This window comes from Pollicipes pollicipes, unplaced genomic scaffold (genome assembly GCF_011947565.3).
Source record: "Pollicipes pollicipes isolate AB1234 unplaced genomic scaffold, Ppol_2.1 Scaffold_6686;HRSCAF=7923_pilon_pilon_pilon, whole genome shotgun sequence".
NCBI lineage: Eukaryota > Metazoa > Arthropoda > Thecostraca > Pollicipedomorpha > Pollicipedidae > Pollicipes > Pollicipes pollicipes.
In genome coordinates, this window is record NW_023596921.1 from 27645547 (window position 1) to 27670566 (window position 25020).

A 25020-nucleotide genomic window follows, 5' to 3' on the forward strand; every position below is an offset into this window, starting at 1 on the left:
CGAGCCTGTGTTCTTGTGACCTCGCTGCATCACTATGGCTGAAATTGCTGTCACCGTGTAACGCACCTCCGTACGTGCTGGTGCATACGGGAGCCGCACTTTGTTCCTGCACGGCTCTTAGATGCTCACATCTGGCTGCATAATTATTTATATTCGGAGAGCAACACCTGCTGAGAATAGCGATATGAATGAATCCGACGAAAAGGGCGCAGCTCTCTACTATTATGTCTCAGCGGTGGTGGCTGCGGGTCAAGTCGCTTCACCACAGAGTTTTGCACTTGTGCACAAAACTCTGTGGTGAATGCTCTTGTCCGACAGCTGTAGCTGCTAGCGCGCTTTCAATGAATGTAAACGAGCGTCCAGCTTTTAATATACTTCTAAGATTGCGTGCATCTCAGTGGAGCCGAACGTATTAAAGTTGTCGGCGTTCTGCGTCTGTTAGGTCCCAACGGATGCTTTTCTGCGCCAAGATATTTACCCTGTAACAAAAAGTCTGGCAGATTTTTGGTAGAAGCCAATCCATTTACGTCAGCAGCAAAAGCAACAACAGGAAAAGCCAACAGCCTGATACGCACCCAACCCTGTGAGCCCTGCGAAGGAGTGTTCAGGTGCCGGCATGCCTATCGGCATGCAGCCCGGGACAGCAGCGATCCAGCCGTCCTCGTCACGTGGGCGTGTCGTTTGGGACTCCCCGCCGGGTGGCCGTCACTCGCGGTGCCGGCCTTCCCGGTCCGGAGGGGGGTGGGGTCCGGAGGCGGGCGAGCCGGACGCTGACGTCACGGAAACGGCGGTCTAACAGACAGCTCATTCCGGGCGGCCGCTGGGATGGGGGGGGGGGGGGGGATGACCGGGCGGCCGAGTCACCGTATATATCGGAAACGAACGGCGCCTGGAGACGGTGCGGCGCGCGGGTAGCAGCACAGGCGCACTACCTGACGCCACGCCGGCGCCGGCGGAGGCCGTGTGCGCGGCGTCCTGAGCCGTGCGCTCCCGCAAGGAAAACGTGCGGACGTTCGAATCACGTCATACACGCCGTAGTGTGGTTAGGAGTGGTACGATAGTGCAAACAATCACAATCTTCGCTGAATTTCTGATCTGAAGAGGTGACAACTTTTCTCTTCCCGGAAGCTGTGACAATGAAATGAAATTGAAACTGATATTATATTGGACAGCTTTGGATGGCATGTGCTGTAATCAATGTCAATAGACAAATCACACGCACGTCAAAAGCGAGCACTAGCAGTTTGATCATCACCTCCAAGGTTTTCCCCCTCCCCCTGTGACAATGAAATGAAAGCTGTGACAGTGAAATAAAATTGAAACTGATATTATATTAGACAGCTTTGGATGGCATGTGCTGTGATCAATGTCAATAGACAAATCACACGCACGTCAAAAGCGAGCACTAGCAGTTTGATCATCACCTCCAAGGTTTTCCCCCCCCCCCCCCCCCCCCCAAGTGCGCACAGTCTCGCAAGCTTCCTTCCAGCGGATCTGTGCGGCGTTTCCAGCTTGCGCGTCTCCACAAAGACTGTTCCTGAAATGTGACGAGCATCATTCCCAGATGATGTCACCCAATGTCGCTCTCCGTCCTGATTCACTGGTGTCCCGGGCAGGCCAATAAGCCCGAACGCGCAACGCTTTGTTCTAGTTGCTGAGATTATTCGTCGTCAGTCTTATTCAAAAGCTTTTTCTATGCGGACTTCTTGTGTTCTCGTAGGTGAGAATAGGCCAGGAGGTGGAAGCGGACTGCTGCGGCCAGTGAAATAAGATGCATGAATCGTTGTCTTCTTTTTCCAGTTGTGAATCTGTCAAACATTGCGGTTTGCAGTCAGGAAAAAATCCGTGTCTATGAGATAAACTATATTTTCAATCTGCAAGCTATCGGCACAGCTTTTACCGAATGACTGGATTATGTAAACGACGACATATGGATTAATTTTTCGGCCCATGTATCTATACACACACACACACACACACACACACACACACACACACACACATATATATATATATATATATATATATATATATATATATATATATATATATATCAGCGAGATGTGTTGAGCCTGTGGACGATATCACAAAGTCATTGCTGTTTGCAGACCCGAGCTTGATACTCACAACGAGGACAAAAGCTCGATTTTGAGATTCACATAGCACTACCGTGTCGCTTATTTTACCGTTGGTAGGGTCTTTGCTGGAGCTGCAGCGTGCTGATACGGCGCTCTGCGGGCGGTGAAGGGCATTACTTCTGCTCATAATGTACATCTGTTGCAATTTGGTTCTAAAGCAATAAGAAAATAATGATTCTAAGAACACTTAATGATTTAAACCAAATTCGGTCGAATGGTTGGATATTGATACCTTTTGCGTTTTCTCACCCTGTAGCACTTTGGACTAAAACACTACCATGCTTGGAGGTCTTAAGTACACCAGGAGGCACTGGCCAAGCGACGCTGTCAAAGAGGCGTTGGCTATATTGTCAAAACTTGACGACTCAAGGCTGCGTACTCGTGGTCTCAAGTGAACGTGGAAATGAAAGTTTCCACGTTCACTTTTGAAAAAGTTGAAAAGAAAGTGGAAGTTTACATTGAATACCGGTGAATCTGGGTCCAGAACATATTCTAAATCTTTCCAGGCGCTATCATTAAAAAGATGTCAAAATAATTAATTATCAATATAAACCAATTTGGCACCAAACATGAATCAGTTTGATGTGATTTTCGTGACCGCACGCACAGATTCAGAACATTCTCCGGATCTATTTATCTTCGTTTCTTTCTCGTTTTGTTGTGTATAACCACATAAACACATGGCCATGAGTACAGCGTTGTATATGACAGGTTCCCAGCACCGTTCGTCCGCGAGGCATTAATGCGCGCCATGGTGGGCCCTGCTGACGTCATTACCCTGCTGCCTCAGCCTCAGCCAAATGCTTCAGCAGTGCATGGGCATTCACAGAAGTTAGTTACAAGCACGAGCAGTGTTAGAATGACACAAGTGTGCTGATCTTTGGATGCTGGGTCACCGTTCGATGCGTAGTGGGGCTCTCGCGGGGGGTTGTGACGGAGGCGCACTGGTGCTGGAAGACCACCCAGTACGGCCGCTTAGGTTCAGGTTTCCAGCGAGCCATCTTGGTTGAGATTCACAGGATGTTCCCGACCGGCAAATGTGTCACGTGCCTGTTTGGACATGTGCTGCACTGTCGAGGAAAACACATCGTACGTGTAGCGGCGTGCTTACTTGTACTTGCGTGTTTACACGCTCAACGTGTTAACTTTGCATGACGTGTGATTGCAACACGGATGACAGCTGGCTCCCGGTCTCCAAAGGCGGGAAGGACCATGAGCGTGAGTAGAATGGACGTACACTCACCTTAAAACGCTTGATGAAGCGCTTAGAGCTGCTTGTTTTAAGTGTCCTTGATACGCATTTGTCATTATGGCTTTTTTGTTTTACTTTTTTGTTTTTCCCCGTTACAATTGCCTTTGAACAAGCAAGTCGTATTATCCGCAAACGTGTCTGCTCGCAGGAAGCAAGCAAGTCTCTGTGGTGACTGGCATGATTCTCCAGCATCTTATGACTAGATTCGCATCGCTTGGTTTTTGAATGCTTTTTCTCATGCATGCTGGGCCAATTATGAGCTACTATGCCAACCACGAAAAAGACATAACTGGCGAAAGGCTCCCAGCCGGGCTCCAATGTTGCTGTAAGAAAACGCGTATTTCACTTACCATGTGCGGGAACGAGCGGGAGATATGCACACCTACTCAAGCCATAGGTCATAGGTCATAGAAGCCTGCATCATTGGTCAGATCGTTAAGATGTAAATATGTCACACATTTTTAAAGAATGTTTGTGTTAGAGAGCACGCATTTCACTCACCAAACACAGAGACAACTCCGTGACTTGCATATCAATTTATGTTATGGGTCTTATAACACTGCATCAACGGCCAATTACGAGCATGTTAAAGCCACATCTTTATAAAGATAATGAAAAACCCTTACAAACATTTTCCTTACATGCTGCGAAGTACTATGAATTGCTAGTACTAAGAAAATGCCATCAACCCGGTGTTATACGTTCACAAATGCAATGTAACTGGGTAGTTGAAAAGTTGTCCTGGCTGCCCTTCCTGAAGGGTTGCTGATCTTTTATTGCAGCACATGGCCAATTGAAGGTTTGCTCGATCAACCATTATTCGTCGCCTGCCAAGATAGAGATGCCTTTCGGTCCGCGGGGAAGACTGTCTTTGGCAAGCTATTGTTATCCTTGTTTTTACGGAATCATACGTGGAGAGCGATGCAGTTACCAACGTCGATACAGCGTTGCTTCTTTTTAAGTTGAGATTGAGAGGGAAGTGTAAGACATGGCTATATAAATGACCGAACCAGTTTGTACCTGAAGGGTTGGTGTCGTCTATTTGTCTCAATCTCCGATGGTATTGAATGACACATTTAGCCACTAAATTCAGTCCGACGCAGTGATATTCAATAACTGCGAATTCTCGCAGCTTGGAGGGGGGATTTTTCTTTTTAATTTGACCACGATAGTGGCCAGTTCGGATTTATCATAGCTGGCTTTCAAACCTTGCCTACGGTTTTATCTTTGCTACTAAGCAGAAGCTCTCCTCAACAGTCATTTGAGACATGTCTTTCAAAACTTTCAAACTGGCGCTTGAAGTTGCGTCTGACGACAGGAACGGTGTGCTAACACATCGCTTTGCCTTTCCTATCAAACACTTCTTGGTGACTCACACCCTGATCTCATGTCGCTTCTTTTCGAATAAATGCAGGATTGCCTGAGTTATATTAAGAAAAAACACAGTACAGAATCATTTAATAATATATATACGAGGAAATTTTGGCAAGCGATACCATTTGGCAAGACCGTGCGGTATCTTATCCACTTGCAAAGGATACTGTTTTCTAGTCAGGACTTTACTACGATGTCACAAACACCTGAACCAGGTCGTGTTTAGGTATTCGTGATATCTTATCTTTTAGGTGGATCTTTATATCAAAGGCCGGAATTCTTTCCTCTAATCTTTGATATAGATGCGAATCTAGTCTAGAAATTAGTACATACTTATTAACAACGGTGTGTCGAAATTGAATTAAAAAGTTAATTCTGTCTCCACTTTTAATCAAAATACAACTTCACCCGGCATTGCTGGTCGCGACCGATTAGTGGAGCTCAGGCCGCTGTTTGGGCTGTGCCGGGGATCCCCGTTGTGGCGGTGGACACTGACCGGCCGTCCGTTCCAATAACTGTGTACAATGCGGCGGCTGCCTGTGTGCCGCTTAAATAAACCACTATGTGCATGTATTTTTCATTAAATTTATTTGATTCGCCTCCCCCCGATAGCATAAGTTGGCTAAAGTAAATATCTTACACCGGATTCCCACGCAGCCGGCCTATCGTCCCCACCTCCAGGCAGTTTCGGAACATCATCTAGGATAAAAACACAAAAATAGGCCTTGCATTGGCCCACAAAAAGACATGCAGAGCGTTTCTGGGCCGCTCTGTTTCTGACCGCCGAACTACGTCACTCCAGCAAGCATGACGCCGTCCGCACAGCTGGTGCGCTGGCCATTGCGTCATACTTTTCTCATCCGCTCCAGGCACGGCTTGTGACCCGCCGACCTTGCTGCCGACGCTGGGGCAAGCCGAGGCGCCACGCACGCGCACGAATTGGGCCGCATCGATTTCGGCGCGCGCCGGCTGCGACGGCTGCCAAGCGGGCGCCGGCTGCTCAGCTGATGCCGGGCTGACCGAGCGTCAGTAGTCGTCTGCACGCCTGCTGCCGAGTGAGGTGACCTCCTGTGACCCCTGCAGTGCGCAATGTCGGGGTCGGCAGCGGGACTAAGCGCGTCGGCATCCGGCTGACGAGACCACGCGGCCCAGCCAATCTGGGGGCGCACCGCAGCGCCGCCACCGCCGAGCCCTTTGTCCGACGCCGGACGGCCAGCTCCGACGCTCGGGGTTGTGGCAACAGATACCGGAGAACAAACAGCGGACAACGATCACCGGACAACACACGCCGGACAATAACAGCGGACAACGCCAGCCGAGGGCGGCGGACGGACAGCGGCAGCGTGATGGCCGTAGAGGAGGTGGTGAGCCCGGCGGGCGGGCCGCGCGGACCGGGCGGTGCCGAGCCGGCGCTCGCCCCCGACGGCTCGCCGCCGCCCGGCTACGACTCCAGCGACGAGCAGTCGACGATCGGCAGCCTGCACAACGCTCGCCTGCGGCTGGAGCTGCGCCAGATCCGGCGCCAGGCGAGCCGGCGCCGCTCGGCCGGCGACACGCGGCCGCCGCTGTCCTCCTCGCTGAGCGACATCCTAACGCGAGACCCGGCCGGCCTCGAGCCGCCGCCGCCGCCTCCGCCGCCACCGCCACCGCCGACGGCCGACGACGAGCAGCACGTCGAGATCGACGGCGGCTACGGCTGGGTGGTGGCGTTCGGCGCTTTCCTCGCCAACTTCTGCATCGCCGGCACCATCAAGTCGTACGGTCTGTTGAACCTGATGGTCATCGAGACGTTCGCCATCAGCGCCGCGCAGGCGGCTGTGGTACCCGGGCTCCTGCTCACCATCAGTCTGCTCATATGTGAGTATCGCTCACATCCCAGGCCACTGACTGTCTGACCGCTCACATATGAGTATTGTTCAAGGTTTAGCTACTCATCATCGAACCGTACAGCTCTCGCTGTTGTTCTTCGTCAAGTTACTTAGTGCCTAGTAGGCAGTGCTTCGGGTGGCTCAAGTGTGAGCACTGTTCCCGTGCCTGCCATGGTTTTGTCTACACGTGGGCATATGTCGGTCAGCTTGAATCAGTTTTGCTGTCAAGCCGCTCACGTCTGAGTTTGTCCTAGCGTTGGTGTCAGACTTGCTGCTCGGTTGTCTGGCCTTCCTGTGAGTGCATGGGCAAACTGAATGCAACCTAATTTGCGGAGTAAATTTTAGCCCACTTCATCTTTGGCTGCCCCACAGGTGTGCGGAAGGGCAGGCATAGCCACCATATCTGACCCCAACGATGATAAGCCAAAGTGGGCGTTATCTCCACAACTTGTGCGTTCAAACCGATCTGCTACAATCCAAATGAAATTCGCTCTCCTGGTCTCCGCTCTCCTGGTCTCCGCTCTCCTGGTCTCCGCTCTCCTGGACTCCGGCCTCCTGGTCTCGGCAGCCAGCGTCTCAGTGCCGCAACGCATTCGAGATCCTGGCTGGTGTGGCAGTGGGAGCCTCCCGGCCCCGCCGCCGCGCAATGTCACGGCATGCAATAGCCCGAACTCGGGCACGCACAGCCGGTATCGCCCATTCCTGGCAGGACTGCCCGGCGCGGCGGTCGGTTCGGAGAGGAATTTCCTCGTCTGACTCATCCGGCTCCAGCCGTGCCATGAGATCACAGTCGCTCGGAGGTCACTGGCCCTCGATCTGGGGCGGGCCGGAGGTATTGCACCATTTGTGAGGCTTGTTTGTTCAACGTGTTAGATAACCCGTTTTGTCATAGCTTAAAGTAAAGTTCCCAGCGAGTTTCACTGAATGGCAGGATGAATGGACGGTCGGCTGCGGAAGTCTCTGATCACGATATCGGCTCAGACTTTTCCTCAGCGCCCTCTGAGTCTCTCTACAGAGCAAAGCACCAGGGTGCAGGGGTGCACCTTTTATGGGTGTAGGGACAGGAGGTCCGAGGGAGACAATACCCCTTCCCCCATATACCTGTCTTTTAAGGCGGGTGAGTCAGCAATGTTAACTGCTTCTCTCTTTCTAGACTGTCTTTGTATTTAGCTTACTTTTGTGCTACCTAGAGCGTGCATGCCGACTTACTTAGTCCACCAGCCATCCGATATGCACTGAACAGCATTGTTTCAGCATCCATTGCTACTGCGCACGGCGAACGTTGTGACTAACTCCACCATACCCTACTATCCAAAGTTGCGTTCTGTGCGTTATATCCTTGGTTATTCTGCCTGATCACTTACCGTGTCTGCAGGAGAGGTGCGTGACATTCAAGATGGATATGTTATAGGCGTTTGCCGTAGTCCGGCATTTCAGAAAACAGGGCTAGACATGTCATATAATGCTGGTGCATTATGCAGTCTTCGTGAAATTAACATGATTACGCTTCGTAGCCAAACACTTCAGGCGTTGCTTGAGATGCCCTCGAGGTCCCGAGCGTATTCTGTTCTCACCATAACTACGGGTTTGATGTATGAAGTGTATATATATATATATATATATATATATATATATATATATATATATGTATATGCTTGTGTGTGTAACATAACCTGGCGGTTATAATGCAGTTTTAGATGGATATGTTGTGCGTGTCAAATGTAATCCGGCATTTCAGGCAAAACCTGGGAGTTTGGAACGTTAGGACGTTTCAAGCCAGGCCTGACTAGGCCGAGTATACTTCATAAATGTGGCTTGATGTTCAACTGAATGATCAGCACCTATTGTGCACCTTCACCTATTACTATCATTACACCTATTATACTGCACCTACTATACACCTATTATATTGCACCAGCACCCTCGCCTCACAGGGGGGAATAAACTGGGCTGACTCTGCAGGCGTCGGCTATATGGTTCTCAGCGGTTTAAAGCGCGCGATTAATCCAGAGGCAGTCTTCAGGAGAGTCGCGGCGCATCCGGGCATGTGCCGGTAGCCGCTGCCGCCAGTGAGCTTGCAGGGGGCATTCGTGAGAAGCTACCGCGTCATGTGTGCGTGTTTTCATAAGGCATAAGGCGCGGACGCGCGTTTGGAGCGGGAAAAAAGTGCAGCACCCCGCGCTACAAGTGCCGCGCAGCACGTGCATTGTGCTCATTTGAACCACGTGCCCGCACCCTGTGTCGACAAGAAGTATGAGGCAAACGGCAAAGTTTGTTATTCACACATAAACAGTCTTTTTAAAGAAGACTGATTCCATCCATTTTTGCTCTGAAGTGGTTTTTGTGTTAAGCCTCGAAAAAATGTGCCATCCTTTTTGTAAGGAATTTTATGCGTTGCCATGTTCATGGGGGTACTGTTTGGTGCAGCCCAAACAGTTTGTAGAGACGACTGCTCGAGACTACCGCTTCGGCTGTTTCGACGTCTCATTTTGTTTGCACCAGTTGGCGGAATCTTTTACGTGTCATCCAATGTTTTGAAACGCTCCCGCAGTATAGTCGTGGCGATTCTCTCACCTCCAGCCAACTGGCCTCTGCCGGGTCAGTCCGCCACCCGTGGTGCTCACACTCGGACGTCCGTCACGTGCCGGCGTCGGCGTCTGAGCCGCCCAGGCACGAATGCCGCAGCGGGTACAACAATGCATGCTTGTTGTATGCCTGTGGCATGCTTGTGCTTGATTTATATATGTTAAGCAAATAACGTAATAAAAGTGATCATAAAAGTACCGCGACGTCGAAGGTATCTAACATAACGAATGAAATATTCAGTAAGATAGCGGTATGTTTGTTTCAAAAGGTTACATCAGCCACCAGCAGGACATGAATCGCCTATTTTTTCCTAAAATGCCTGGCTACGCTAAGTGCCTACGGTAGATACACACAAATTAACCAACGCAGGTCAGTGCAGTTTTACGGACAGAAGGATTTGAACGAGGTATTCGTGTCACGGATGGCAAATTTGTTTACACCAGTTATTAGCTCAGCAGACATAGCAGTGGACTCGCAATTAGGTGACCCTTGCTGGGATTCCAGCTGTTCCTCGCAATCAAGAGACTGGCTGGGATTCCAGCTACTTCAGCTACATTCTGGCTGTGTTACGCCTATATGGGTGAAATCCAAGCATCTTCCACTCGTTTTCAGCACTAAGTAACATCTGACGATGGCTGGGGAGTTACCGGGGAGTTTCCGAGGGTCTGACTCGGGATCTCCAACTACCAGACGCCGTTTGCGGAAAACAGAGAACCCCTTTGCAGATCTCGTTAAGTCATGAAGAACTTACACCAAATTTTCAACCATAGGTCAGATGTGAGGTCACCAGAAGGTCAGATGTGAGGTCACCAGAAGTCACAGGAGGTAAAAAACGAACGTTGCAGTAGATACAGTCGGTGCCTATCTTAGCACGTCAATACGTATATTGAGGACACGAAATTAAGCGTTAAGATTATGGGGAGTCCATTTTGACCACTTTTGTTCCGCGAATGGGTCAAGTCAGACCAGATCACCGTTCAAAATTGGTCTGCCAGTAGCCTACAAGAACGATTCCCTTCTTCACAATGTGCTTCTGGCCAAGTTTTGTATTAGGTGCAGCTGTGGCACAAAAGCGTTTTAGACACCAAATTACCATTTTAGGGTGACCTAAACTGCAGTGCGAACCGGGTCCATGTGACCAGTAGTGCTTTTTTGTGGTCAGAAATAGTGTGCTGTACACCTGCAGGCATTTAAGATCGCATAACTGCTGTTTACATTGCACATAGTTCCCCCGAAGCTTGGCAATGAATTTGTGACAAAATGAGGACATGTGCGTTGGTACATGAAATTGGACGTCACCAGTTTCACAAGCACGACAAGGAGGTGGTTACACGCGTTGCACTCGTTCATATAGCCTCGCCGCTACTGGTGGCACAAGTCATTGACCTTGAATGACCCCATACGATCTTGCATGTCCTCATATGACCCACTGCGACCTCATTATGCATTACAAGGATTTCCCATGTTTTCAGTGGAATATTCGAATTCTATGTGCAAAATTGCTTCCTATGCCTGCCTCTCTTGAGCTCAGAATGTGTTTTGCGGAGGGTATCCATAGAAACAAGTCATGGCCTGTCATGTCATGACGATGACCATGAGCCAAGGTAATGTGTTCTGTGTTTGTCTGGTGGTTGTGCATGTAAGTAAGCACTCTTTCCCTCATATACAAGCACCAAAACTAACCAAAAATATTCACAAATTTACATTATGAACGACAAAATTAGAAAACTTGACCTGACTTCAGGCCACTGGCTTCACATCATCCTTCATGCTCTATGACTTAAGCAAGTTTGAAAACTGCCAAATGACACACAGAAATGTTGTGCGGTCAAAGTTTTTTAGAGGTTAATCTCTCCTTTCTAACCTAAACCACTGATTTTGGTGCTTCAAAGCTTCAAATTGGCGCAAGGGATGCCTAATTGATAGATAAAGATGAACTGAAAATTTCGTGCTGCTGCGAGCGTTCGTTTTTAACTGAGTTCAAAAAACCGTAGGGAAAAGTCAACTCCCACCCCTGGCCGCGTGCCGGTTAGCTGGCCGAAACAGTGTGTAAATACAAACACCCCAGACGAGGACGGAACTCCGAACAATTACGTCATTCTTGACAGGTTCGTCCTTCGTCCTACAAACAAAAGCGGAACAATGCGTCTACGTTGGGCAGCGGGCAAGTGCATGCTTGGAGGGCAAATGCATGACTCAGGAAAGCACTCTCTCGAAATGTTATGTTGTGCTGTTATTGTGCATTTTAACACGCCCTTGGGTGGGGGTCAAATTGACCACCACCCCCAAAGGTTTTTCCGGAATGGTTTCCGAACGGCGCGGCGTAGCCATGCCAAATTTTGCATAGCTGTAGACATTTGAATAGCGGATCGTTTGATATAAAAATGTAGATGTACCTTGTAAGCTCGCTGACCTACGTCAGGTGAAAGTCAGGCCATGGTTTCAGCGAAGGCAATTTCTAAGGGAATTGTCCAATCTGATATAATAATGAAGTGTTTGACGAAGCCGTACACCTTTGAGATGCTTTCTTAGGCACCACAAATATTGAATAAGCAAATTACGTTGACCTGAGGTCAGGTATGAAGGTCAGACCAAGGTCACAACCAACCTGATTTATTACTCTAGGACTTGCTGTATGAGATAGTTTGTGTTGCTCATTTCGAATTTATTGACAGCAGGAACCGCATTATACATCTTCCATTGATTTCTTAGAGGTCAGAAAAGGTCATTGATCTGAGATGACCCGGGTCGACATCTTTTTTTAGTAACATATTGCCTGGCGTAATCTTTGTCGCTTATTCAAATGCAAAACTCAAAGCAGTGTTGTATGATTTTGGTCACCGTGACTTTCAAAATGCCAAGCAAGGTCACTGACCTCAAATGGGCTTGTGACCTTTTGCTTACAAACAGTTGCCAGGTTCTGGGGGCGCTTTGGAGACAGACCTGGAATTTTACCTTGTTTGACCTTATTTGACCTGACCAATATCTATATATATATATATATATATATATATATATATATATATATATATAGGAATATTTTGGCAGAATTCTTTCTTTGATACATGTTTGATTAAAAGTAACTGCTGACTCAGCATTAACGAGCTTTTTGATGCATCGTTCTAGTTTCCGGGCCTTTGACTTTGCGTCATCGCTTAGATTAAAGATGGTTCGCACAAAATTACTCATATATTCATCACTTCTTCCATTCTAACGTTTCGAGATCTTATCTCATCTTCGGAGAAGACTAAATTGCATAAGAAATAAGTTTTGAGATTTAAAGGATGAAAACTTGTGCACTACTGTTGGAAAACATCTTTTGGTACGGAGAACATAAATAAAGCATAACTAATTGAAGTAAGACGAATTGCTATTTTCATCTTCATACATGTAAGAAACACTCATAATGGGAACATCACAAAGACACAGTGGGAACACTATTGTCACAATCACATCAGAAGTGCTCACCGCCCGCCACCCAGTAGCTCGAGAGTTCTGCAAGAATTTGTCTGTCTGTTTAAGGCCGGAGAGAGTTCGTTGATGAATATGCTTTCCAAATTTGAAGGCGTCTTCTGTCACTGCACGTCCGTAAAATGTCAGTGCTGTCTGTCAGTTGTTGTCGTGTCAATGTCATGTCGTGTTCCTGTCGCATGTGGTCCAGAGGTGCCCCGTCACGTAAGCGCATTGTCAGGCGTCGTGAGAGTGTCGTTGTGGTCACACCAATGTAGTGTGTGGGACGAAGTTTGCAGCCTTCGATGTTGCATTGGAATTTATACACTACATTGGTGTATTTCAGTTTGTCGGGTTTGTCTGGGCTGTTTCTCATAAGAAAGTTCGATATCTTCTTATTACAATAGTAAATGACAATGTCTATTTTGTGGTCGTTTTTGCCTTTAACATGCTGAGAGATAATTTCCCGTAAAGCTTTTTCGTCCTGTTTGTGAGCAGATGTCATTTGATTTTGATAGTACAGTTTGACGGTCGGTTGGATGTCTTGCCTTGGTTTGCTGTCAAAGTGTCTTGTCATATGTCGTTGTGTCTCGTTTTCAATGTCAGAATTTGAAAAACCGTTGTTCACCAGGATCTGTTCGATTCATGTCAGTTCTGAATGTAGTCCTGTCCAATCAGAGCAGTGCTTAAATGCTCGTCGAAGAAAGGACCTGATGACGCTAATTTTGTAGCGTCGAGGACACTCACTGTCAGCATTTAAGCACCGTCCGTTGTTAGTCTGTTTTCGGTATACAGTCGTTTTGAATTGTTGTCCTTGTCCATCAACAGCTACGTCAAGAAAGGGTATTACGTTTTGCACACTTTGTTCTGTTGTGAATTTTAAGCCAGACCGTTCTTCAAAGGTGTTTTTGAGATGTCCTAGTTGGTCAATGTCCCTTACTTCTACAAAGATATCGTCTACGTAGCGGCAATAAATGTCCGGTCTTATGTCGTCATTTTGTAGTATGTCGGTTTCTACGTGTCCCATAAAGAAATTAGCGAATAGGGGTCCTAGAGGTGAGCCCATCGCAACACCCTCAATTTGGCAATACATTCGGGCATCAGGCCCGCGGAAAGGAACTTCCAACGTGCAGGCCTTTAGTAATTGTTCAAGAAGGCGCCTTGATATTTTGAGAGGAGGAATTTCAGGATGATTGTAGACGCGGTCAAGGATGATGAACATGGTTCTTTCAATAGGGACGTTTGTAAATAGATTTTCAACATCTAGAGAGGCTAGTAGGCCCTTAGGTTGACGAGATCGCACTATATCAATAAACTCATCCGTTGATGACAAGCTGTACGACATGGGAAGATATGGGGACAGAAGACCATTAAGACGTTGTGCAATTCTATATGTTGGTGAAGGGATCTGTGAGATTATTGGACGAAGGGAGTTGCCGTTTTTGTGAGTTTTCACAGACCCATAAGCATAGCCAGGCGCAAATTCACCCGTTATCTTGGAAAGGTGTATGCCATCAACAGCGGCATTGGCAGCAGTGATTAGTTTGTTAAGCTTGGTCTTGAGTTTGTCTGTTGGATCTTTTGTGATGTGCCGGAACTTCTTGTCGTCGTTCAAGATGCAGTTTAGTTTCATATGATGTTCCTTTTTGTCAAGTATTACGTCGAGTGATGATTTGTCCGCTCGCCGGATGATGATGTCGTCTTTTTCTTGAAGTTCCCTTGCCGCCGTCCTGAGTTCTTGCGTGAATATCTTGCTTTTATCATTCCCACGCTTTTTCGTGCTCTCTCCTAGTAAGCTGTTCTTTAGATCCTTGTCCACGGTAACCTTGTTCTCTTTTTCCAAATTCAAGATATCCTGGTAAAGAATTTCTAGTTCTACTTTCTTCTTAAGTTTTTCATATTTCGACAACACATGGCAATTAAGTCCAAGATTAAGCACCTCTTTTTGTTCCTCAGTAAGATCATATTGAGATAAATTGATGTAACCGTCGGGAGTTTTTAGTAATACTATATGTCCACCATGGAGCCTTGAGAGCTTTTTCACGATTCTGTTTCTAGTAAGACGTCTAGCGTCACATTCAATCACGTCGAGTTCGTCAAGTACTTTTTGTTTAAGTTCATGTTCAGGGCAACGTACCTGTAGCTCTTGTTCTATAACTTTTCTCTTTTTCTTCAGGATTTCACAGGCCGTCTTCTTTTGCTGCAGTTGGTGATTCACAAGTCGTTCTCTATACCTTTTGGTAAAACCCTCTTTCTTAACTGCCTGGTCATGTAGCTTTATGTTGGAACATTTTGGCAGAATTCTTTCTTTGATACATGTTTGATTAAAAATAACCGCTGACTCAGCATTAACGAGCTTTTTGATGCATCGTTCTAGTTTCCGGGCCTTTGACTTTGCGTCATCGCTTAGATTAAAGATGGTTCGCACAAAATTACTCATATATTCATCACTCCTTCCATTCTAACGTTTCGAGATCTTATCTCATCTTCGGAGAAGACTAAGTTGCACAAGAAATAAGTTTTGAGTTTTAAAGGATGAAAAATTGTGCACTACTGTTGGAAAACATCTTTTGGTACGGAGAACATAAATGAAGCAAAACTAATTGAAGTACGACGGATTGCTATTTTCATCTTCATACATGTAAGAAACACTCATAATGGAAACATCGCAAAGACACAATGGGAACACTATTTTCACAATCACATCAGAAGTGCTCACCGCCCACCACCTAGTAGCTCAAGAGTTCTGCAAGAATTTGTCTGTTTAAGGCCGGAGAGAGTTCGTTAATGAATATGCTTTCCCAAATTTGAAGGCGTCTTCTGTCACTGCACGTCCGTAAAGTGTCAGTGCTGTCTGTCAGTTGTTGTCGTGTCAATGTCATGTCGTGTTCCTGTCGCATGTGGTCCAGAGGTGCCCCGTCACGTAAGCGCATTGTCAGGCGTCGTGAGAGTGTCGTTGTGGTCACACCAATGTAGTGTGTGGGACGAAGTTTGCAGCCTTCGATGTTGCATTGGAATTTATACACTACATTGGTGTATTTCAGTTTTTCGGGTTTGTCTGGGCTGTTTCTCATAAGAAAGTTCGATATCTTCTTATTACAATAGTAGATGACAATGTCTATTTTGTGGTCGTTTTTGCCTTTAGCATGCTGAGAGATAATTTCCCGTAAAGCTTTTTCGTCCTGTTTGTGAGCAGATGTCATTTGATTTTGATAGTACAGTTTGACGGTCGGTTGGATGTCTCTTCTTGACATATGACAATACACTTTGACAGCAAACCAAGGCAAGACATTCAACCGACCGTCAAACTGTACTATCAAAATCAAATGACATCTGCTCACAAACAGGACGAAAAAGCTTTACGGGAAATTATCTCTCAGCATGTTAAAGGCAAAAACGACCACAAAATAGACATTGTCATTTACTATTGTAATAAGAAGATATCGAACTTTCTTATGAGAAACAGCCCAGACAAACCCGAAAAACTGAAATACACCAATGTAGTGTATAAATTCCAATGCAACATCGAAGGCTGCAAACTTCGTCCCACACACTACATTGGTGTGACCACGACACTCTCACGACGCCTGACAATGCACTTACGTGACGGGGCACCTCTGGACCACATGCGACAGGAACACGACATGACATTGACACGACAACAACTGACAGACAGCACTGACATTTTACGGACGTGCAGTGACAGAAGACGCCTTCAAATTTGGGAAAGCATATTCATTAACGAACTCTCTCCGGCCTTAAACAGACAGACAAATTCTTGCAGAACTCTTGAGCTACTAGGTGGCGGGCGGTGAGCACTTCTGATGTGATTGTGACAATAGTGTTCCCATTGTGTCTTTGTGATGTTCCCATTTTGAGTGTTTCTTACATGTATGAAGATGAAAATAGCAATCCGTCTTACTTCAATTAGTTATGCTTCATTTATGTTCTCCGTACCAAAAGACGTTTTCCAACAGTAGTGCACAATTTTTCGTCCTTTAAAACTCAAAACTTGTTTCTTGTGCAACTTAGTCTTCTCCGAAGATGAGATAAGATCTCGAAACGTTAGAATGGAAGGAGTGATGAATATATGAGTAATTTTGTGCGAACCATCTTTAATCTAAGCGATGACGCAAAGTCAAAGGCCCGGAAACTAGAACGATGCATCAAAAACTCGTTAATGCTGAGTCAGCAGTTATTTTTAATCAAACACACACATATATATATATATATATATATATATATATATATATATATATATATACCTGACCAATATATATTTATGTGTATATGTATATATGTATATATATATATATATATATATATATACAATAACGTCAGAATCCTAAATCACTTAGCCCAGAACCTCAAAGTGTACGGAGAAACACACCTTCCTGGGCATGCACTCCAAGGTTTTACTTTTCCTTTCACAACCGGACATTCTTCACAGTTCATAATGCCTCTTCATTGATCCTTGAGCGCTTCGCCAAGCTTTGGATTCATTTTCGAGATTTGTTCCTCCTGGTCACACGTGGACCGGTTTGAAACGTCTATCCAAAGTACCGAAATAGCAAGCAGAGGCACCGAACCTGCTATTCACGGCCGCGACAACATCCTCAAAGCACCGCGCAGGCATTGCTCAACACCCGACGGAAGTGGCACACGATATGAAAACATCCCACTCGTGGTGCGCGTCTCGTTCGCCACGGACGATCGGCAGACAGGTGTAAAGGCGGTGCTCTGGATCAGGTTGTGAGCTCAGTGCGTGCTGCCGGTGTGCCCGCAGCCGGTGCGTGCTGCCGGTACGTGCGCGGCATACCTGCAGCCGGTGGGTCCCAGGCCCAGCTATCGATCACGGTCTGACCGATGCCCCGGGCAGGCTATTTCGGGGTCATCGCAGCGGACGGGCTTCGGTGGAAAGCGATAGGAAGCCAAAGCCATCGAGCACACGTGTTCGTGATTAGAACAAGAACTTCCAGCGCATGAGGGTCGCCCTAATGAGCGGAACGTCGCGAGCAGCTATGAGATGGCTGCGGGCTTATTAACGTTTTCGGTTGTACCCCATCCTTTTTATAACGTTTATTCGGTACGATCACCCCCAATTTTAAAGGAATGCATTCGTTTTGAAATCGACATAACAAAAGTACCGCAAAACAAAACCAGTATACGGCAAAATAAAGCGGTAGGTCACGTGAAATGTGATATCGAGGACGTCCATCAGGCAGCCGCTTTTTCAATTGTTCGATGCCGGGGTCAGCAATGCGAAGACCTGCTGCCGTGCCAGCTGCCCGATATCAACCGGGGTGTCAGCAATTACACCAATCCCATCGATATGTCGAAATAGCTTATAACCAAGCGTTCACTCTCTCCGCACTAAGCTACAGTTTACAGTCACACGTTACTCCCCCCCCCCCCCTCTTCCAGACGTAAACCCTCTAGTTTCTGAGCTACACGACGGGGAAGAAGTGCAGGCCATTTCGTGCGGACCACTTCAAGATCACCCAGGCATTCATGACGCCGTAATATGGTCAGTTAAACCCTGCCACTCAATTTGTCATGCAGCGACCAGGGACCAGCGACCTATGAAAATAACATTGCCGATTCTTTCACATATGGGGTTTGTGAGCACAATTTCCAGATATAACGGCGGTCAATCGGCTCTCAACTAATGTTGTGCAAGGTGCGATGATGCAATAAAATGATAACGTGTTGAGTAGCTTCCTTATGAGTGAGGTTATTTCATCACATCTCATGTTTGTTTCCACATCTTCAAATGTGGAGTATTTGCTTTGCGCCAGGGCTGGATTTCGGGGTCCCCTCGCGCGTTTCCACTTTGGCGTGTGCACAGCCATTACGGCCCGTCGTTATCGACGTCACCAGCGTCGTATGGTCGGCACCGCCTGGCTATCATCTGGTGACTGTTTCATGTCGAACACTGCTGTTAAGTTGGTCTGGTTGGAATTGAGCCTTTTCGGCCTAACCGTTCCAGAGGTTGTGGGACGAAGGCGAGGGGCGAGAGGTTGGGCTAAATTGCGGCACTCTTGGTGAAGCATCCACCAACAAGCCTGATCATCCCGCCCAGGGAGCCATTTTCACGGTTTATGTGAGCGTTCCGGGCCTTTCAGGGATGGCGCTCATACCAGCCCAAGGCTGACATAACAACATAGTGATTTTCCTACATGCACAAGTAGAGGCCCGGAAGGTGTATTGTGTTGTCTGATGCTGGATTTATAGTGAGCGCCAGACAGGAATCCCCAAAAGATAAAAGAAGGACGTTGTGGGAGGTTTGGCTCGAAGAGCATTGTATGCATGGCCCAGCTATGGGCTTTACGTGCTAAACTCCCTTGAATCCCCACCCAAAACCTGAAAGACATCCACTTCTGCTACTGTAACTTAACAACTCTACGACAGAGATGTTGAAGTGAGCAAGTTGGCTTACCCTCAGCAAAACTGCAGTCCTCGTTGCACGCGCCACATCAGTGCTTCCTTGATATTTTCGTCTATCGCGACGCCTCACAACGGATCTCACGGAATGGGCATAAAAAAGCTGGAAACGCGATCACCATGCACCTCATACGGTTCGAATGCTCACAGAACGTAATGAAATTTAAGCATCAGCACAACACACCAGTGGCCTTAACATCCTGAAGGCGCTACTTTTTATTCGTGACCGTATACCAGCCCTAAACGTGCAAACGATTTAAACCTATGGGACATCGATCTGGAGAGGCGTTGCGAACGAATCACTCACTCAAATGGCGTTGACAAAGACGTGCGCAAATGGGTCGGAGTTAGTGTCATGCAGACGTACATTCTGTGATTTTGGATGCTATAGGTCCCGGCATATGATTTTAAGTAATGTATTACGTGTGATTGTAGAATAATTTTTTTCGCCAAACTAAAACGATGATTATTTGTGTCCAACGAGAAGATTGTTGCTATTTGTATTCTCGTGTTCTATGATCTGATTTTGGGTGTCAGTTGCCAGCATGCGCTTACAAGTTACATATTGCTTTTGAGAATGGATGGACAATGCACTCGAAGCGTTAAGTATCGAATGTACATGTCTGATTTTTAGTGCGTCAATTGTGGACATCAACTGAGCAGTATCGGTTTTGAAAAGAGACGGTATAGCTGAAACATTTTTTAACAAATGCTTGACCACGACATATATCTGTTAGCGGACTATCTTTTAATCCAACAAAAGTCGTGAAAAGTAACGAGAAAAGGGTTGAAAGCTGACGAAAACGGTGCAAGGCCATGCTCACAAGCCTACACGAGCTAGCGAGGTCGTGGCACTTGCCTTATTCGTATCCATGTCACAGGCTGAGCTTCAGTTTTTGCTGGATTTCTCGGCTTTACGTCAGGCCCTTATCTGTTGCTGTTTTCCTTGGGTCAATCGGGTGTTGGATCGTCGATCTTGCTGGATCTTCGACTTTTTCTAGACTGCTTCCTTGGTTCTTCCTGATCGCAGAATCCGGAACCAGGGCCCCGCTCGTGATCATGAAAAAACTAAGGCCGAAGTAAGCGGTTTTCGAACGATGCCTGTTTTCGAGTCTGACATCATCTTCTCTTTGTTCCAGCCCCGGTTTTTGGCGCTTTGTGTGAAAGATTCACCTGCAGGAAAGTAGTGACCAATGGCTGCCTTGTGTGATAAATTCACCTGCAGAAAAGCGAAAAAAATCGCTGCCCGAGCAGATGGCCGCCCGCTGGGGGCAGCTCGAGTGCCAAACGGGCAGATCTCTCGATTCGTCCTCGTTGATACACATATGTGATTGTCAGTCTGACGTCGGCCTATCTCTGTTTCAGCCCCGGTGGTTGGCGCTCTGTGTGAAAGATTCACCTGCAGAAAAGTAGTTACAGCCGGTGGAATCTTTTGTTTTCTGGGCTTTGCGCTTGGCTCATTAGCGACTAGCATCACGCATCTTTGTTTGACGGTTGGAGTGCTTGCAGGTAAGAGTGTGTCGTAATTTGCATGATTGATCTGTATTCGTGTACTGAAGCAGCTAACATGATCGTCTTGGTCGGCAGTGGATTCCGCTTAAACTCTCGCCAGAGACCTGACGTGTCGCTCCAACAGCTACGGGCATGGACAACCAATATCCTTAGCTGTCAATGAAGTTTCGGTGCCGATGAGTGACCCGCGTTCGCTTCCCCAACCAAATCTTACTATTTTGGCTATCATCCTTCGCACTCATAAGATATTGTAGCAAACACGTTCTGAACGAATTTGATCACCATCGTGTGTAATTGCTTTTCGTAGTGATCATGTTGCCTAATTATAGAGAGAGAGAGAGAGAGAGAAAGAGAAGAGAGAAGAAGAAGAAGAGAGAGAGAGAGAGAGAGAGAGAGAGAGAGAGAGAGAGAGAGATAGAGAGAGAGAGAGAGAGAGAGAGAGAGAGAGAGAGAGAGAGAGAGAGAGAGAGAGAGAGAGAGAGAGAGAGAGAGAGAGAGAGAGAGGAGAGAGAGAGAGAGAGAGAGACCAGAGAGAGAGAGAGAAGAGAGAGAGAGAGAGAGAGAGAGAGACGAGAGAAGAGAGAGAGAGAGAGAGAGAGAGAGAGAGAGAGAGAGAGAGAGAGAAGAGAGAGAGAGACGAGTAGAGAGAGAGAGAAGAGAGAGAGAGAGGAGAGAGAGAGAGATGAGAGAGGAGAGAGGAGAGAGTAGAGAGGAGAGAGAGATCGAGGAGAGAGAGAGGAGAGAGGAGAGAGAGAAGAGGAGAAGAGAGAGAGAGAGAGAGAGAGAGAGAGAGAGTGCGATGTTTGTATGAACATTCTGTCATTGGCATTGCACGGCGCAGGCTGCTGATGAGATTATTAATATGAAGTGTTGATAAATTGTAGCCATTTTATCTTCCTTTCATACTTGTACAAAAACACGTGATGCCAAAGAATCCTGCCAGAACTTGACGATTGAATGATCATGATTGAAATCTATAGATGGGAATGTGACGATGGAAGAAGGATTTTTTATCGCTCGGGCAACTAGCAATATGTTGGTTTTATCTCGATACTGTATCTAGCTTGATTTAAAAGTCGGTATGAGGGCCTGCCAGCCCGTATCCGTCAAGCGAGATTGTAAAAATACATTTGTCGGGCGCGTATAAAATCGGCAAACTGAAGAATTTGCAGCCTTAGTAACCCGGCCCGGCCTGGCCTGGCAGTCACATTCTGGCGCAACTTTGGCTATGCAGCCACTGATTGTAACACCAAGCGGTTTTGAACAACAAGCATCATAATATCGTGAATATGTTTCCTGCTACATTGTGATGTCAAAATTTAGAGTGTTTTACTCCGTTAATTTCGGAAACGTCAATTTAAAAAGTTGAAGAGGCTGCACAGCACACGTCGGGACTAGGTTTAGTTCAAGACAACCTGGGTTTGCAAGAACACGAGGCCAGCCTGAGAACATTGTGGCATTTTAAAGTGGTTCACAATGTGCGATGGTATTCTCAAGATTGAATCATTTTTGCTAGTGCGGTTACCATGAGGGCAACTGAAGAAAACGCTGCAAAAGCCGCTGTATTTTCACTCTCCTCAATTTTTTGCGTACTTAAGCGGACTTCTACATCCAGATTTATACTCATAATCTATCAAATCAAAATCTATCAAAATCAGGTTAGAAAAGCAGCTGCACATCACGGATCAGGGTATGGCTCAAATCACCATAGGTCCGGATGGGTCCATATATGAGAGATTTGATCTGAACCCAGATGGGTCCGGATTGGTCCAGGGTCAACCTGGGCTTTTATGGCATTCATTGCCAGCTCAGATGGTGGAGTTATTCAACACCAGCGGCGGTGGTGGTCGGCCGGCATGGCTTGGGCCGCCCTCTAGGACACCGGTGGTTGGGTTGTCATATATACGCCATGGGTACACGCCAGAGGTCTTCAGCCTCCTCTACAGGGACAAGGGAACGGGATGAGCGACGAGTGACGAGGGAGCAGCGTGTCAGCAGCAGTCCGGCCAGGGGGGGGGGGGGGGGGCAGCACGTGTTCCCGAAGAGGGCGCAGGTCATACCGACCATCAGTTAGTTGCCGAAGATTCACATAGGCGGCATCGAAGTAATGTCCCGAAGCATCACGAACCCAACCCAGCCCAACTTGTCGCGTGCTCACAACAGATGGCAGTGTGACACTTCGAAATAGGGCTGATGTTGGAGGGCACGGCGGTAGTAGAATAGGACAACAGTCTGTTGTGCGCCACCAGACAGTAACAAATAACACATGCCACATATAATAACACATGCGATATGGTATTACATGCCCAAGTCATCACCACCTAAGCACGCGCCAACAACCACCGAAGCAGTGCAAGAAATGGAGCCCGAGACCCCTACGCATGTCATGCCGGATGCCAGATGGTTGTGATGATAACTCTCTGCGGGTTACATCGACATTGCTGGGTCTCTTGCCATCGAGGGAAATCTCCGTACTAGCGTATGGTGTTGCTTGCTGCATGCGATGATGGGCTGATGCAGTCTTGAATACTCTCCTGGCGTCGTTCTGAGGAGACCTCCGTAAGCTAGGAGCCTCCACCACGGGATCCTGCCCTTCCATGCGGGCAGCTATCCCGGAGCGCCAGGTGACCTTCGGGTGTCCATGTGCACTCTGTCTGATCCCCCCCCCCTGCGCCGGCAGGCATCGGCACCGGGTGCGCCACCACACCCGGCATTCTGATCACCACGCGCTACTTCCCGACGCGGCGCTCGATGGTCAACGGACTCGTGCTGGCCGGCAACGCGGCCGGCGGGTTCGCGTTGCCGCCGCTCTTCCAGTACCTGCTGGCCGAGCTGGGCGTGCGCGGCACGCTGCTGGTGATCGCCGCGCTCTGTCTGCACGTGGTGGCCGGTGCGGCGCTCTCGCGGCCCATCGCCGTGCACGAGGCGATACTACGCCGGCGGCGGCGGCGGCGTCTCGGCGCCGTCCTCGCCGAGGTGGCGAGCGAGTTCGGCAGCGGCCTGGGGAAGCGGCCGCCGAGCGAGGCGAGCCTGGCGAGGCGGCCGCCGAGCGAGGCGAGCCTGGCCGAACGGCTGAGCCTGTGCAGCGCGCCGGCGGCCGAGCTGCGGCGGGCCAGCCTACGACCGGGCACGCACATGGTACCCGTGGTGCGGCCCGGGCCCGATGGCCAGCCCACACGGCTGCTGATGCAGGTGCCAGCGCGCCTGCGCACCAGCAGTCTCATGCTCAGCACCACGGACGTCACCACTGACGCCACGTCCCAGTTCAACGACGACATCCGGCGCCTGCGCGAGGCGGAGGGCTCGTGCGCGCCGCACCTGTACCGCCGCGTGCGCCGCTACCTCGACCTCGATCTGCTCAAAAACCCGTTGTTCCTGCTGGTGGCGCTGTCGGTATTCTTCATGGCGGCCGGCGCGCCCTACGCCCTGCTTCAGATGCCCGTATTCGGCGTGTCGCGCGGCCTGACGCGTGCTCAGACGGCGGAGATCCTCAGCATCGTGTCGGCCGTCGACCTGGCGAGCCGACTCTGCTTCGGCTGGCTCTTCGACCAGAACCTGTTCCGCAGGCAGCACGCCTTCGCTATCAGGTGAGAGACTCTGTCTGGATCGGTCGATCAAAGGCGGATGCTTCTTTGGTGATGTGTTTCGACCTGTTGTGGGCTGCAGTGACGGGCCGTTTTTATTACTAGCTGAGATGCCTGGCAATGTACGGGTGATTGAGAGGGCTTCAAGGGACGAGGCAGCGATTTGAAATAGTGCTAATTGGTTTCATGTTTTTAACAAGTCTATCTGCCGTGTAACGTGGGCATCCGTATTTGTATTTGTCACACTATTTGATAGCGGGACACACGTCAATGAAATTGCCGGCTGCAAATAATTTGCTGGAGCAATAACTCAGTAGTTGAGACATTAACAACGCCTTATTGCCGTCTGGCCACACAGCGGTCGAAATTGCGGTGACGGCCCGTCATCTCAGCCAAGACATTCTTAAGCTTTGCCCAAGCGTTGGCTGTGGGTGTGTTTTGGGGCTGCCATACGTTCAGAAGACACCTGTGTTGACGGGATTCGTCGCTGGTCATCTCTAGCGACATGCAAGCTCGGCCTCAGCTGAACAATTTCAGCACGAGAATATTGATACAACACGCATATTAAACTGAGCTGGAGTTTGTCCAGATAGCGATGTGCCATTTGCAGACCTCGTCCATTTCTTTAAAAGATGCTGATGGCCGTTGTGCCTCAGACAAAGCTCAAGCTCTCAAAGCTGGCTTGGTATGGCTGCCTTAGCATCGGCGCCCGTCGCCGACGAGACGACACAACGGCGAAGTCCCGGCAGGCCGGGGCACCGTGAGCCAATGTGTAACATTACGGCCTCGACGATCGGTGTGTAGGCATCATG

The 25020-nt window shown here is 48.2% G+C and overlaps 1 protein-coding gene across 1 annotated transcript in view; it reads left to right on the top strand.

The window, feature by feature from the left end:
- Window positions 1–6110: 6110 nt before the first annotated feature.
- Window positions 6111–25020, top strand: part of LOC119108144 (monocarboxylate transporter 12-B) — a 27266-nt gene continuing 8356 nt past the window's right edge. Inside the window, exons 1-5 of the mRNA XM_037231723.1 lie at window positions 6111–6128; window positions 6432–6621; window positions 20478–20621; window positions 23305–23648; window positions 23727–24211. Of these exons, the coding sequence (XP_037087618.1) occupies window positions 6111–6128; window positions 6432–6621; window positions 20478–20621; window positions 23305–23648; window positions 23727–24211 (1181 nt within the window). The remainder of the gene's footprint in view (window positions 6129–6431; window positions 6622–20477; window positions 20622–23304; window positions 23649–23726; window positions 24212–25020) is intronic.